Source organism: Polyodon spathula, chromosome 5 (assembly GCF_017654505.1).
Source record: "Polyodon spathula isolate WHYD16114869_AA chromosome 5, ASM1765450v1, whole genome shotgun sequence".
NCBI lineage: Eukaryota > Metazoa > Chordata > Actinopteri > Acipenseriformes > Polyodontidae > Polyodon > Polyodon spathula.
The window spans coordinates 26,544,657-26,559,696 of record NC_054538.1 but is presented as its reverse complement, the minus strand read 5'-3'; the positions used below and the strand labels follow the sequence as shown (position 1 = coordinate 26,559,696).

The following is a 15,040-nucleotide window of genomic DNA, read 5'->3' as shown; positions in this document are numbered from 1 at the left end:
CTTGGACACTGTTGTTACGCCTCACCATTAATGTAGAACCTTTTACCTACTATTTTACCTTGAATTATAGAGATGCTCCTTGATTTAGTGGGCTTGAATTGCATTCGTGCCCATTCTATGTTATTGGATAATTTGCCCAATAACCAATTAGTGCAGGCTACTGTTGTAGTCATTGTTGTCATGTCATCCATGTATGCTCGAATTGTTGGTAGATGATGTCCCCAAATGTATCCAGCTTCTTTTCAACTGTTCCACTTAACCTTTCCAAAGCAAAACAGAGATCCACGTTTACTGTGTCCCATGCAGTTTTCTCACAAGCTCTTGGCCATTTAACTCCAGGCTTGTGCCGGTTGAGGTTCTTTTCTGTCTTACACTGGTTCATCTGACCGGGTTGGCAAGGGTCATCAGGCTCATCACTAGCTGTATCCATGCAAGTCCTCCTCACGTCTATGACAGGGTGCTGATAACTTGCGAACTGTGGTTTGCTTCCTGTCGCTGGATTTCATTCAGCTGACTTCGTAAGAAGTATTGATCAATGCAAGGCCGTTGTCCCTTCTCCCTCAAGCATTTCATTTGCCCTTGAAGAATCTTCAAATCCCTGACCGTTGTCGCCTTGCTCCAGCTGTAGACACAGACCTGGAGTTCCATGTCTTTGCTAACTACAAATCTTGAACTAGTCTTTTGTGAAGAACTCTCCATTCTCATATCAGTTTCCGTTCCTAAGCCGTTATACATGTTATTCAACGTTGAGTCATCTTCTGCCCCAACTCTCGTAGACTCTATGGGTATTTTTCTTTTTAATTTCTTTAAGCCTTGGGTGGATGTCTCCAGCATCCTGTTTACCTTTGAAAACATAGAGCTGGATACTGCCAACAAGGGTAGCTAACCCTTGCCAGCCCCAATGGGGTCTCTTTCCTCCTGTCAGCTGTCTCTCCATGCTGTCACAAGGTCTTTCCCTTGTTGTCAGCTGCACTATTCACAGCAACCTCTGGACGTATCCAGATCTTCATGATTTCTATTACATGAGAGTAGATGCTAAAACTTCAAACTGATTTGAACTCGGCTCTCTCCAAGATAAGCACCAATAAAGATGTAGCTTTACAGTAAACTAATGTGATCCATCTGCATCTCCTTCTATTTGCGTTTCTTTCCATCTGTTGATGTAGATATCCTTCTGCTGGTATTGATAGCTGAAGTATAATGCTGGCTCCAGGGATCAGCTTATTTTGCCTCCCCAGCGCATCAGCACACACAACAGCTATGATTGCTGGCTCCGGGGATCAACCACAGTGCGGTCTCCCCAGCTCATCAGCATGACAACCGTCTGGATTGAACTAAGTAGGGTACATCTTTGGGGAATTCAAGTGGGCACCTTCTGTCCTTGGTGTTTCATCGACTAGCCCACGACACCTCAAGAATAAGCCTAATCAAAAAGAAAAGTTTTTAATGATCAGAAAACAACATCTTAAGGTAAAACTGTCAACTGATTTAATATAATTAATATAATCTGTTATTTTCAGGTACTTTTCACTGCTCTATATGAAAACTTTAATGCAAGTAAATGTTGAATTTAACGAGGCAAACAGGAACAGGATGTGGAACAGGAACAGGTTTTAGACATTTTGCTAAATAATTTTGTTAGTTTTTCAAACACAAAATTTCAAGTTGTAAAGACAAAATCTGCTGTTTCAAATTCATAACTCATTGATTTTCTGTAGAGCTTCGGATCTTACCCATACAGAATCTGTATGCAAGTAATGCCTCCATGATGCCAGCTCAGAAAAACATGTTTAAGTAGTGAGTCTATCAGTGGTTAAAGCCTGGTTTCCTAACAAACTAATAATCACTCACCTTAAGGTGCACACTACGATTAGCGCCCTTTAGCAAATACGACGTGAATAAAGCTCATCTCATTGTTCTCATTCATTTATTCTCATTCAATCAGTGTGCACCATAATATGCCCACTATTTTGCACGATAATGAATAAAATTGCAATAGTAAATACAGCAATCATAAATCACTAATTGCAATTATGGTGCATCAAAATGTTTCATGCCCTTTTGTAAATTTGCCAATAGAATAATAAAAGTAAAACATTACCAATTTATAAATTCTTAAACAAGTTATTTATAAACAATGTTTACAGTTTCATTTTTAATTATTATTATTGTTTATTTTTATTTTTTTACAACAGTATTTCATTCTTAGACGTATACTGTGGTAGTATAATAAATAGTGCAAACATTAGGGTTATGTAACAATGAATAACAAGTTAGCGGCTTACCTTTCCGTAAGAACCTTGACCTAATACTTTGAGAAGCTCAAATTGTGAGGGGTCTGCTTTTTCAAAGCCTTCTTTGACATGGTGGCTGATGTCTATTTCTTTTACAATACCTTCATCCTGTAACAAACAAACACATAAAAAACACTGTTAAATGATTATTTAAAGATTGTGTTTGGTATGTTGTCAGAAAATATACTTACTGTTTTGTGTAAAAATTATGTGATATTTTGTGCCCTGGCCCTTTGTTTCTTTGTCCTAACTCTTGACTCGCACCCCCATTTAAATGTGAGATGTGGATTCAAAATCTGTGATTGTCAGTGGCCTGTAATCAAACATGTTACACCCCATCCAGCTCCCACTGTGTTTCCCCTACAGGCCCACAGTAATTCCCTCCCACCTTTCCTTCATTAGTCCTAAAGACAGCTGTAGAAGTGGTAGCATTGTTCCTCACAGAGTATCAGGGATCAGATCAGAAAACACAATGAAAATAATTACAAAAATATCACAATTTTATTTTTTCAATGTAATCACCTTTAAATTGGTTCATAGGAATACAAATAAACTTAGCACTGAATTCATTCAGACAAATGTGATGATGAGATCTTCATGCTTTTACATGTTACATAATGGGGAAAACATTGTTGAATTTTGTTTACTCTATTCCTTTGTCATACTGCTCATATGGGTAGTTTGAAAAGTGAAAGGTCGGGTTTAACTGTAGATAGAGGCACATACAATACATCAACTTCAATTAATACTTGACTGCAACTTCTAATTAAAACTAGAAATATAAGGATCTTGCTTTCTACATGTACCACTTGAAAGACTCTATTTAAATGACATATAATCATGCATAACCACTGGGTGGAACACAAGGGTTAGGCCTACACACTGGGAGCCTGGGGAAACTGGTTTGAGTCTCAGCTCTCCCACTCTCATGCTTAAAGGTGATTCATCAGTCTCTTGTGATTGTTTAAGGTTTGATTGACAGTGTCCCTGGTAAAACTCTACATTAAGCTAGTATTCCATATAAGTAAAAGTAAATAAGCTTCTTGGTCTAGTAAATATATGTTTTAATGTCTACTAGACGTAGAAAACTGTATATCAATTAAATTGAACTGCTATAACGTACACTCAAATTTTAATTCTCGTGATGACATTGAAATTTGTGCTGATTTCACCAATCACCACCGAATGGACATCATTAACACTCAAACATACATGTGCAACTCTTCAATCAGTGAAAATGTGAACTGCAATAAATGCAAACCTGGGATCCGCAGTGTGTGTATCTAAGTGCTTATAATCTAGGTGCTGGGTTCAGCACCCAGGACATTGGAAGCATGTCTAATATGATGATTCCTGGATGATGTGACTGTTAATATGTGGACCAGGTGCAGCAAGTAAACCCTATGAGAAAGAATCCTAAATACAGTACTATTGCCAGCACTGTGGGTCAAATTATAACACCAAATTCATTCATTAATGTTAAAAACATGTCTTTTTGCGGTGCAGTTCCAAATTGGCTCAGATTATCTGATTGTTGTAGCATGAATGAAATAAGATTAATCTGAGGATGCTTTTTTAACTCTGAGTTCACAGGACATAGAACTCCAATATTTTCCCATCCTATAGCTGAACTTATTTTTTTTTCTATAGCACCTTTTCTTTACACATAGCATCAGTTAAACTGATGCAACATTATGCAAACACATTAACTGTATTGCTATTTGCAAGTTATCAGACTACACTAGAAACAGCAGGTGAATATTACATTGCTCAATTTTGCCATGCAGATGCCATTTCTAATATTTGAGTTCCTACACCATAGGATAAGAAATCAATCCTAATAAATGAATCACATCTACAATATTCTAAAATGGCGTTTTTCAAACTGGGGGGCGCAGACTGAAGCCTCAGAGGGTATTAGAAGGTTCAGGATTTATTTATTTATTTTAAATTACAGTGCACATCTTAACCTATACATCATATAACAGGTGGATAATTTTTTTGGCTTTATTGGTGGTTTTGATTGGATCGCCAATAATTATTTCACCAATCAGAAGGTTGCACACAGTGCTCGTAGTGGTCCCACTTATGGCAGACTGCTCTGCAAAACAGGAATAGGATAAAGATATGCTAGACAAGGGAAAAAATGTGTCAGGTGGCAAAGTGGATTTGAGAATGGTAGTGATAAAGCCAATTTGCTTGAAAACATTAAAAGTAGACCAGACATTTAAAAAAATAAGAACATAAGAGAGTTTACAAACAAGAGGAGGCCGTTCTGCCCATCTTGCTCGTTTGGTTGTTAGTAGCTTATTGATACCAGAGTCTCATCAAGCACCTTCTTGAAGGATCCCAGTGTGTCAGCTTCAACAACATTACTGGAGAGTTGGTTCGACTCCCACAAATCTTTGTGTAAAAAATTGACTCCTATTTTCTGTTCTTAATGCCCCTTTATCTAATCTCCATTTGTGACCCCTGGTCCTTGTTTCTTTTTTCAGGTCGAAAAAGTCCCTTGGGTCGACACTGACAATACCTTTTAGAATTTTAAATTCTTGAATCAGGTCGCCGTGTAGTCTTCTTTGTTCAAGATTATATAGATTCAATTATGTTAGTCTGTCTGCATATGACATGCCTTTTAAACCCGGAATAATTCTTGTCTAGAACTGGACACAATATTCTCGATGGGGTCTTACTAATGCATTGTAGAGTTTTAACATTACTTCCCTTGATTTAAATTCAACACTTTTCACTATATATCCAAGCATCTTGTTGTTGTTTTTATAGCTTCCCCACATTGTCTAGATGAAGATATTTCTGAGTCAACATAAACCCAAGGTCTTTTTCATAGATTCCCATAAACCATTGAATTTCAGTATCTCCCATATGGTATATATAATGCACATTTTTTATTGCCTGCGTGCAGTACCTTACACTTTTCTTTATTAAATGTAATTTGCCATGTTCTGAATGCTGTCTAGATCATTTTGTATGATCTTTGCTGCTGCAACAGTGTTTTTGTGCTGTCTGCAAATTTAACATGTTTGTTTACTATACCAGAATCTAAGTCATTAATGTAGATTAGGAAAATCAAAGGACCTAATTCTGATCACCCTGTGGTACTCCACTGGTGACCTCGTTCCATTTTGAGGTTTCTCCTCTAATTAGTACTTACTGTTTTCTACATGTTAACCACTCCCTAATCCATGTACATGCATTTCCTTGAATCCCTACTGCGTTCAGTTTGATAATTAATCCTTCATGTGGGACTTTATCAGAAGCTTTTTGGAAGTCTAAATAAACCATGTCATATGCTTTGCAATTATCCATTGTCGATGTTGCATCCCCAAAATCAAGAAGCTTAGTTAGACGCAATCTTCTAAAACCATGCTGACTGTCTCCCAGGATACTGTACCATATAGGTAATTTTCCATTTTGGATCTTGTTATAGTTTCCATAAGTTTACATATAATAGAAGTCAGGCTTATTGGTCTATAGTTACCTGGTTCAGGTTTCTCTCCCGTTTTGTGGATCGGTATTGCATTTGCAATTTTCCAGTCTGTCGATACAACCCCTGTGTCAAGAGACTGTTCCATACTCAAGCTAGCGGTTTGTAAATAACTTCTTTCATGTCTTCGACTACTATTTGGAGGATCTCATTTGGCCCAGGGGATTTGTTTAGTTTAAGATCTCCTAGTCCCTTTAACACTTCTGCCTCTGTTATGCTAAAGTTATTTAAAACTGGATAGGAACAGGTCAACATGTGAGGCATGTTGTCCATATTCTCCTTTGTAAAAACTTGTGAAAAGTAATCATGTAGTATATTTGCTATTTTTTTTTCTTCATCTATGATTTTGCCATTTGTCTCTCTAAGACATCTTACCTCATCTTGAATGTTCTCTTGCTGTTATAATATTGGAAAAAAAACTTTTTGGAATTGGTTTTAGCCCGCTTAGCAATGCTCATTTCTATCTCTGTCTCTCTTGGCCTTTCTAACTTCCTTTTTTATTTGAGTTTGCAGTTCCAAGTACTCTTTCTGTGTACTTTGTTCTTGGTCCCTTTTAAACACTCTGTAAAGTGCCTTTTTTCTCAGATTTTTTTTTTTTTTAAATGGATCTATTAACCCTTTGTGGTCCTATGTCAGACCAGGTCAAACATTACAATTTCCCTTTCCGGTCGGATGTTGAACCCTGTCCGACATCATCAAAAAGACATCAAGCACAAGTCTCTAGTCGTTTTTTCTCCTGAAAAAGCCGAGGAAACCTTTCAATGACCGAGTGAGAAGCCGAATAAAAGGGGTCGATCTGAGCAATACACAAACCTAACACAAACAAAAACAAAAAAATAGCTGCTTCTGCATCCAGTGCTCAAAGAATATAACAGACATTTGCCAAGCTTTTTGAGATGTTTTAGTAATAAAACAATGACTTGGATGGCATTTTTGAGGAGTTTGGTGATAAAATGATTGATCAGGAGATGATTTATCAGTATGGACGACTATGAAGAGGTATGTGATAACTACAGCGAACAAGGGGTGTAGCAGAGCTGGAGATGTGGTACTGAGTGTCCTGTTCATATGCACTGCCCTTTAAACCTGTTTTACTTTAAATAAAATTACTTTTAAACAGCGCGTGTAAAATTAATAGCATGTGTGAAAATAAATTGGACCTGACGCGCCTGACAGGTGCTGAATAAATGAACCGCTAAAGGTTAAAACATTTTGGCCATTTTGTTTTAGATTTTGATTTGCCTACTTTTGGGATGTAAGCGTTTTACGCCTCTAGTACTACATTTTTGAAAAACAGCCATCCTTTTTCAGAGGATGTTTTCTCTATTTCACTCCAATCTACTTCTGCTAGTCTCTGTTTCATTCCTTCATAGTTTGACTTTTTAAAATTTTAAACCTTAGCTTTAGTCTTTACTTTTGGGGTTTTAAAAAGCACTTCAAATGAGACATAGTTGTGGTCTGACTTTGCCAATGGTTCTCTGACCTCTGTTGTAGTTATTCTGTCTTTGTTATTTGAAAATTACTTTAGGAAGCATTCATTTCTACCATGTCAACTTCATGTGTCATGCTCCCCATCGGGTTTTCACATTTTATACAAGTTGAAATCTCCCTTTAATATGACTTCTCCTTTACTGCACGCATTTGTAATGATCAGAAACCCAGAGGCAATGTAAACTGCCTGCTACTGTATTAGGACTGTTCTATTTTATGTTAAGCATTTTTTTTACAATGGTTTCGTTAAGTAACAGCCAAAATTGTTTGTGTCAGACTTGTTAAAACGTTTGTAACATAATGTTTGATTGTTATTGTCAATACGTTGTAGATATGACTTTTACTGCATAAGTCCATAAACAAAACACAATGTTAAAATTAATAATTAATATTATAAAACTAAACTAATTTTGCTAGCGCTTGCTAGTCTATCATTACTTGCTAGTTTAGCAGCTTACTATGTAGTAAGTGTTGGTCACAATCGGTAAACTGCAATTTGCAGCGTTAAGTTTAAGAACATAAGAACATAAGAAAGTTTACAAACGAGAGGAGGCCATTAGACCCATCTTACTCGTTTGGTTGTTAGTAGCTTATTGATCCCAGAATCTCATCAAGCAGCTTCTTGAAGGATCCCAAGGTGTCAGCTTCAAAAACATTACTGGGGAGTTGGTTCCAAACCCTCACGATTCTCTGTGTAAAAAAGTACCTCCTATTTTCTGTTCTGAATGCCCCTTTGTCTAATCCCCATTTGTGACCCCTGGTCCTTGTTTCTTTTTTCAGATCTAAAAAGTCCCTTGGGTCAACATTGACAATACCTTTTAGAATTTTGAATGCTTGAATCAGGTCACCGTGTAGTCTTCTTTGTTCAAGACTATATAGATTCAATTATTTTAGCCTGTCTGCATATGACATGCCTTTTAAACCCGGAACAATTCTTTTCCAGAACTGGACACAATATTCTCGATGAGGTCTTATTAATGCATTGCAGAGTTTTAACATTACTTCCCTTGATTTAAATTCAACACTTTTCATAATATATCCAAGCATCTTATTGACCTTTTTTATAGCTAGATGAAGACATTTCTGAGTCAACAAAAACTCATAGGCCTTTTTTTTTATAGATTCCTTCTTCAATTTCAGTATCTCCCATATTATATTTATAATGCAGATTTTTATTACCTTACACTTTTCTCTATTAAATGTCATTTGCCATGTGTCTACTCTTATTACAATGGATTGGTGGCTGGTACATGCAAAAGAAAATAAAAACCACAACAGCAGTGATATACGTACAACAGCAGTTTCTTATACATGAGTTGTATTCAGAGGTATAGGTCTATATATTATATATAATATATATATATATATATATATATATATATATATATATATATATATATATATATTTACCAATATATGTACATATGTGGTAACATCACCCACCCACCCCAAGTCAAGTCACAACAGACAAGAGGAAGGGGGCAAGGTCCAAAAAGTTTGAGAACCACTGCTCTAAAAGACAAAGCACAGAAGAATTGCAAAAACACAGCCTTCTTCTGTGAGTAAACACAAGTCTGCAAGTCAGTGTCATTGATGGTCTGACATCATTTTACATATGGGAATTTAACTATAGGTATATAAGACATTTCTGCAAAATAGATATAATGGGAGTGCTTGAATGAATAGCCATGCAATTACATGGTAATAACCAGGCAATTACCAATGGTTTATGGTAGTTACTATTCTGAATGGTAAGTACTTTGCCTTATGAACAAAATTGTGTTACCTGATATATTTAAATAATCACAGCATGTAATTATCCACCAGTAGTTAATCAATTATCACTATGGAATTAGATGTTTATGTATGACATGTAATATAAAATTCTACCCACATAACTACTTTTTAAAATCAATATTTTAACTATAAAATCTAAAATACTTGTGACTTGTGACAAATAGGATTATGTTATAATCTTGTTTTTATTACTGATGCACATTTAGATTTAATTATTCAGAATATTACATTTTTCAAATCATATACTTGTAGTAGCCCAGCAGCTCTTGGAATTGTGTCTCAAATGATACTGTAAAAATTATTTCCTACTGTATTTATCCCCATCTATCTGAATTATATTTGTGTTCCGACACGTGCATTAGTATTATGAAACAATCAGTACTTGTGGGGTTGTTTCAAACTGATGAGTTTTTGAAGGCAAGCTTAAATATCTGATATGCTTACATGCAGGTCGTTATCTACATGCAGCCTGCTTCTGTATTTTGTTTCTATTAGAGTCACAGCTGAAAATGCTGCTTCACTAAGATAGAAGATAGTGAATGGCAATAACATTGAAATTGCCTTACTAGCGAGTTCTGAGTATTTGCCTACAGCAAGGAGCCAAAACTTCTTTAGAGGTAAATTGTTCAATTTACCTTTTATTGAGAGGCAACATGACAGATTGATACGATGTGACTCCAGTTGGATGGCAAAGGGAGATTTGCTACATCCACAGCAAAAGGATCAGCAACCCAGCCATACTTATCATGTGGGCTTCTAGGAAAGTTGTCCTGAAACTTATTCTAAAGGGCTTTTAAATGATGTTCAATTACCCATTTGGTAATGGAGACATCAAACTCCTCATTCTTTTCAATAAATTCAGACAGAAGTGGAAACATTTCATAACAGCATTCTGTCATTCGTTTCTGCTACAGTTGCAGCTTTTCTTTGAATGCCTCAATTTTGCAGTGCTGCTCAAAATATTACCACCTTTTCCTTGCATTGCTAAATTCAATTAGTTTAGGTGAGTGAACACATCTGCAAGGTATGCCAGCGAAAGAAGCCGATTCTTATCATCAAAAAAATCAGGGGTGCTTTTTTCAGTGAGCAAGGTACACAGCTGCAGCATCTTCCCATGGGAAAGCCAACGTATTAAAATATGCATTAATAGCTGTTCATGATCGGCTCCTAATTCACAGCACAAAGCCTGCAAGCAATATATATTTAAAGCACTGGTCTTAACATAGTTCACAATGTTCACTGCTGCATTTAAAACACCATGAAGTTCATCAGACATTTTCTCACAGGCCAGAGCTTCACAGCATAGAAAGCAATGATGCCATCAGCTTCAGAGACATGATCTTGCACTAGTCTTATACGCCAAACCTCCTACCCGTCTTCACCGCAGCACCATCGGTTGCAATCCCCACGCAGTTCTACCATTCCAAACTTTGTTACTGTGGCAAAGTGGTTTGTAGTGCACAGGTGCAGTGGTGATGCAGTGCTCAGGAATGATAGACAGAAGACAGTTCACGGTGAAAAAGCAACTCTTTATTTGATGACAAATAATAATACCTGGCTCTACACAACAATGTGTATCACTCAAACAAACCACAGGGTTCAGTCCCGAAATAATAAAACACTAAACAAGACACACACAAACACAACATGGTCACAAGTCCAGAGTGAGTGCTCTTAGTGAAAGTGGTGATTTACAGGTTTATTTGTGTACAATGATGAAGTGTAGTCCGGGTTTAATTGCTGGTAGTTTAGCTACAGCTCCTGGAGGTTAGCCTTCTATAATGACAAGCAAAGTCAATTAGAAACAAACAAACAAAACACTTAACACTCACGATATGCTTATCACAGTCTATTTCCTTTCTTGATCATTCCCATAACCACATCAAAGGAACAGACTACATCGTCACACCCCGAATTATACCCTTAGTCATGCCTCCTGCGATTGCTAGTTCAGTCATGTCTCCTCCAATCCATGACCGACACATCACATACCCTTTTAGAGGGATGACTTCAGGCATTGTGACTCAACCCTCTTCCTGGATGGTTGGCTTCCAACTGACCCTGGAATGACCTGCCAGACCAACCAGTACAAGTCACTCTATTCCTGTTATACAGCACCCTCACAGATCGGGAGGGAGATTGTTGACTCACAGCCTGAAGTGCCTTACTGCGCTTATAAAATTGGTTAACTAACTTAATTGAAAAAAAAAAAAAGAAAAAACTTTTTTTAATAAACAAAAAATTTATTGTTATTAAATATCTTTCCACCTAAAAGTGAACAAAAATAGAAAAAATAGTTCCATATACAGTAACTTTAAAAAATGCATTATTTAAAAAAAAAGCGATTTATAGATTTTGAATTGAACATTGCCATTGAAAGTGCAGTTTCTTTATTTGATTTGTCAAACTTCTTGTAATTCTTGCTTTGTTCACACAGACCCTTCTTCACAAGATCTGTGACAGTATGAGCTGACAGGTTTTTTTTTTTTTTTTTTAATAGTGCTTTGTTATCTGGGGTAGTGACAGGAGGTATCCATACCAGATTAGCGCTGCCGCTTCACAGTGGCAAGAAAGACATTATTTGCATTATGGAATACCTGGTCACTTGTCAGACTGACTTTGCGGTTTATGGCTGGAAAACTTGGAGAACAACTGTGCCTGTGTTAAACAATTAAAAAAAGAGATACCATCGTACCTGAAATAATTTATGTGGAGAGAAAGGTACAACTGTGTAGGTGGGGCAGGAGATGCAAGTGACCGAACAGACACACAGCAGACTAGGAGCAGCGGCAACTAAACATCCATTTAACCACAAAAGGCTCTTTTAAGAGCCACCCAAATCTTTTTTAAAGCTGAAAGTTTTTTTTTTTAAACTATGCATTTTCAAAATGGGCTAGGGTAACCTGTAGTTTTGGGAGAAGGGGAAGAGCGATCAGAATGGTGAGTTTTGAATTGATTTGAATACTTACTTTTGCTTTTTTTACTACCTGGTTTAGAGTCAGTGATGTCCCATTTAGACTCATTCAAAATGTCACCTATACTTCGATTTGCCAAAAGGTCAACATTTATATACATCTGGTTAGTTGTTTTGATTATGATAAAATGGCTGTGTTTTTTTTATTTATTTATTTATTTATTTTTCCAAAATTCTAGTGGCGTATGGATATCTACCAGTGATTTGCTCCTTTTTGAAAAGAAGTGATGACCTATGGTGATATGCTATAATAGCAACACCCCCATTTGACCTGTTTTGACCAATCAGGATAGAATATTTAAAATACATACTTTATAAAAAGTAGTTATCCAATGCATAGAAAATTTCTTTTGATGTTGTTCTTGGTGGAATTTTGTGGCACATTAAAAGATCCTCATGAAAGTCTCCATCCCATGTGCAGCGTACAAATACCAGAAGTATTGTAGACCCAGCAATATTAAGAACATAAGAACATAAGAAAGTTTACAAAAACGAGAGGAGGCCATTCGGCCCATCTTGCTCGTTTGGTTGTTAGTAGCTTATTGATCCCAAAATCTCATCAAGCAGCTTCTTGAAGGATCCCAGGGTGTCAGCTTCAACAACATTACTGGGGAGTTGATTCCAGACCCTCACAATTCTCTGTGTAAAAAAGTGTCTCCTATTTTCTGTTCTGAATGCCCCTTTTTCTAAACTCCATTTGTGACCCCTGGTCCTTGTTTCTTTTTTCAGGCTGAAAAAGTCCCTTGGGTCGACACTGTCAATACCTTTTAGAATTTTGAATGCTTGAATTAGGTCGCCACGTAGTCTTCTTTGTTCAAGACTGAACAGATTCAATTCTTTTAGCCTGTCTGCATATGACATGCCTTTTAAGCCCGGAATAATTCTGGTCGCTCTTCTTTGCACTCTTTCTAGAGCAGCAATATCTTTTTTATATATTAGTTGACTCATCCAGCTGAATAGAAAATTTGCCTGAGGATTGTACTCAATTTATAAGCGGACATTCTATATCCTGGGATAAATCATCAATCCATCAACTAATCTTATTGTTGGACAGTGGAATTACTTTCAACTTTTCTACAGTACTGGCACCTAGGATTTCGATGCACCTGTCAATTGCCGCTGGTACCATTAGTGTCTCAGCAATTGTGTGCGTTTTTTAGTTTTTTGCAATATGCTTTGCAACTAGGTCGGATGCATTCATCGTCTTCTCTGAGACAGTGCCTGATTTTTTATGAACATCTTGCTGTTTAGCTAATTAATCAGCTTTCTTCTGGAAAAACTTGTGTCCTTTCACAATGCAATCTGAATGCTGGGTCTCAAGATGCCGCTTCAGTTTGGACTGCTTAAGGCTTTCGTTAGTCAGTACTTCACAACAAATGACACACTGAATATGCATCCTCGTTTCCAATGTAAGAAAAAAACAACGTTAATAGGTAGGTAATTGCGAGAATGTTTTTGTTTGTTTGAGCTGCAAGTAGGATTAGACATTTTTCATTTTGCATCCATTTTAACAACTGAAGGGTAAGTTTACTAAATTGTTACAATGTTGCAATAGTCTCAAGCCAGTTGCAAATGAGTTGGAAGTCTTGGGTGAAATGTACTAGACAAGCACAATGCTATTTGTAACTTTTTAGGGAATGCTTTGCGGCAGCAGTTTCTGCTTGCAGTTCAAGCGTAGATGAATATGTAGTTATGGGCGTTCCTGCATAGATTCGGAAAAAGAGGTGGAGATAGTGTGCATGAGGGTTCTTAAATATTCTAATGAGATGTACGAAAGCTGCAGGCAATTGCAACACTAATTTGTTAAGAACATTTGAAAGCATGTTTTAAACAGTCGCAATTGTTGCTGGCATTTCCCAGTCCGGTTTTTCTCGTGCGTTGCCAGGTGTGCTCAATGCATTTTTGAGGTGAAAAGTCAAATACCTATTTTACCCTAAAAGCAGGGTGTACATATAAGCCTTGAAACCAAATTTATATGGCATTTATGGTTTCCCCAACGTGTTAGGAGCAATAGACTGCACACATGTGCTGCTAACCCCTCCAGCTCATTCTAAACATCTGCATAGGAATATGTTTGCGTTATGTTTGCCCTGTGACTGGCCAATCATAGTACACCTACCCCTGACTGTTTCAAAATCACAAGTAACCGCACTTTAGGAAACGTTGGATTAGACAATCAATCTCATATACCCACTGATTAATACCTGCTTATAAGTTAGTATTGTGTTCTAGATATTAACAAGTGTGTCCGTGCCACTCATTCTATTATCATGTGCTTGTAAAAATGTAAGTTTGAAATTGTGATGGAGTGTATATGCATTCCTGCAATTATAAGCAACTTGGACCATGGGTTTCTGAGCAAGATTGTTGATCACCACAGTTCCATAGATTTGTGGTATACATACTTGCTTCACTGTGGGTGGAGTTGAGGGCAGACTACTACAGTGACTTGTGAAAGTATTGACCCCCCCTTAGCATTTTTCCTATTTTGTTGCCTTACAATCTGGAATTAAAATGGATTTTTGGAGGGTTTGTATCATTTGATTTACACAACATGTCTACCACTTTGAAGATGCAAAATATTTTTTGTCGTGAAACAAACAACAAATAAGACAAAAAAGCAGAAAACTTGAGCGTGCATAAGTATTCACCCCCCCCCCCCCCCCAAAGTCAATGCTTTGTAGAGCCACCTTTTGCAGCAATTACAGCTGCAAGTCTCTTGGGGTATGTATCTATAAGCTTGGCACATCTAGCCACTGGGATTTTTGTCCATTCTTCAAGGCAAAACTGCTCCAGGTCCTTCAAGTTGGATGGGTTCTGCTGGTGTACAGCAATCTTTAAGTCATACCACAGATTCTCAATTGGATTCAAGACATTTAAATGTTTCCCCTTAAACCACTCGAGTGTTGCTTTAGCAGTATGCTTAGGGTCATTGTCCTGCTGGAAGGTGAACCTCAGTCCCAGTCTGAAATCTCTGGAAGA

General features: G+C 37.1%; 1 protein-coding gene across 3 annotated transcripts in view; it reads right to left on the bottom strand.

Moving 5' to 3' along the window:
• The window catches only part of rps6ka2 (ribosomal protein S6 kinase, polypeptide 2), an 80,299-nt gene that overhangs the window by 40,794 nt on the left and 24,465 nt on the right, over positions 1 to 15,040 (bottom strand). For all 3 annotated transcript variants that reach the window (XM_041250148.1, XM_041250149.1, XM_041250150.1), the window contains exon 2: positions 2,286 to 2,402. In XM_041250148.1, coding sequence (XP_041106082.1) covers positions 2,286 to 2,402 — 117 coding nt within the window. The remainder of the gene's footprint in view (positions 1 to 2,285; positions 2,403 to 15,040) is intronic.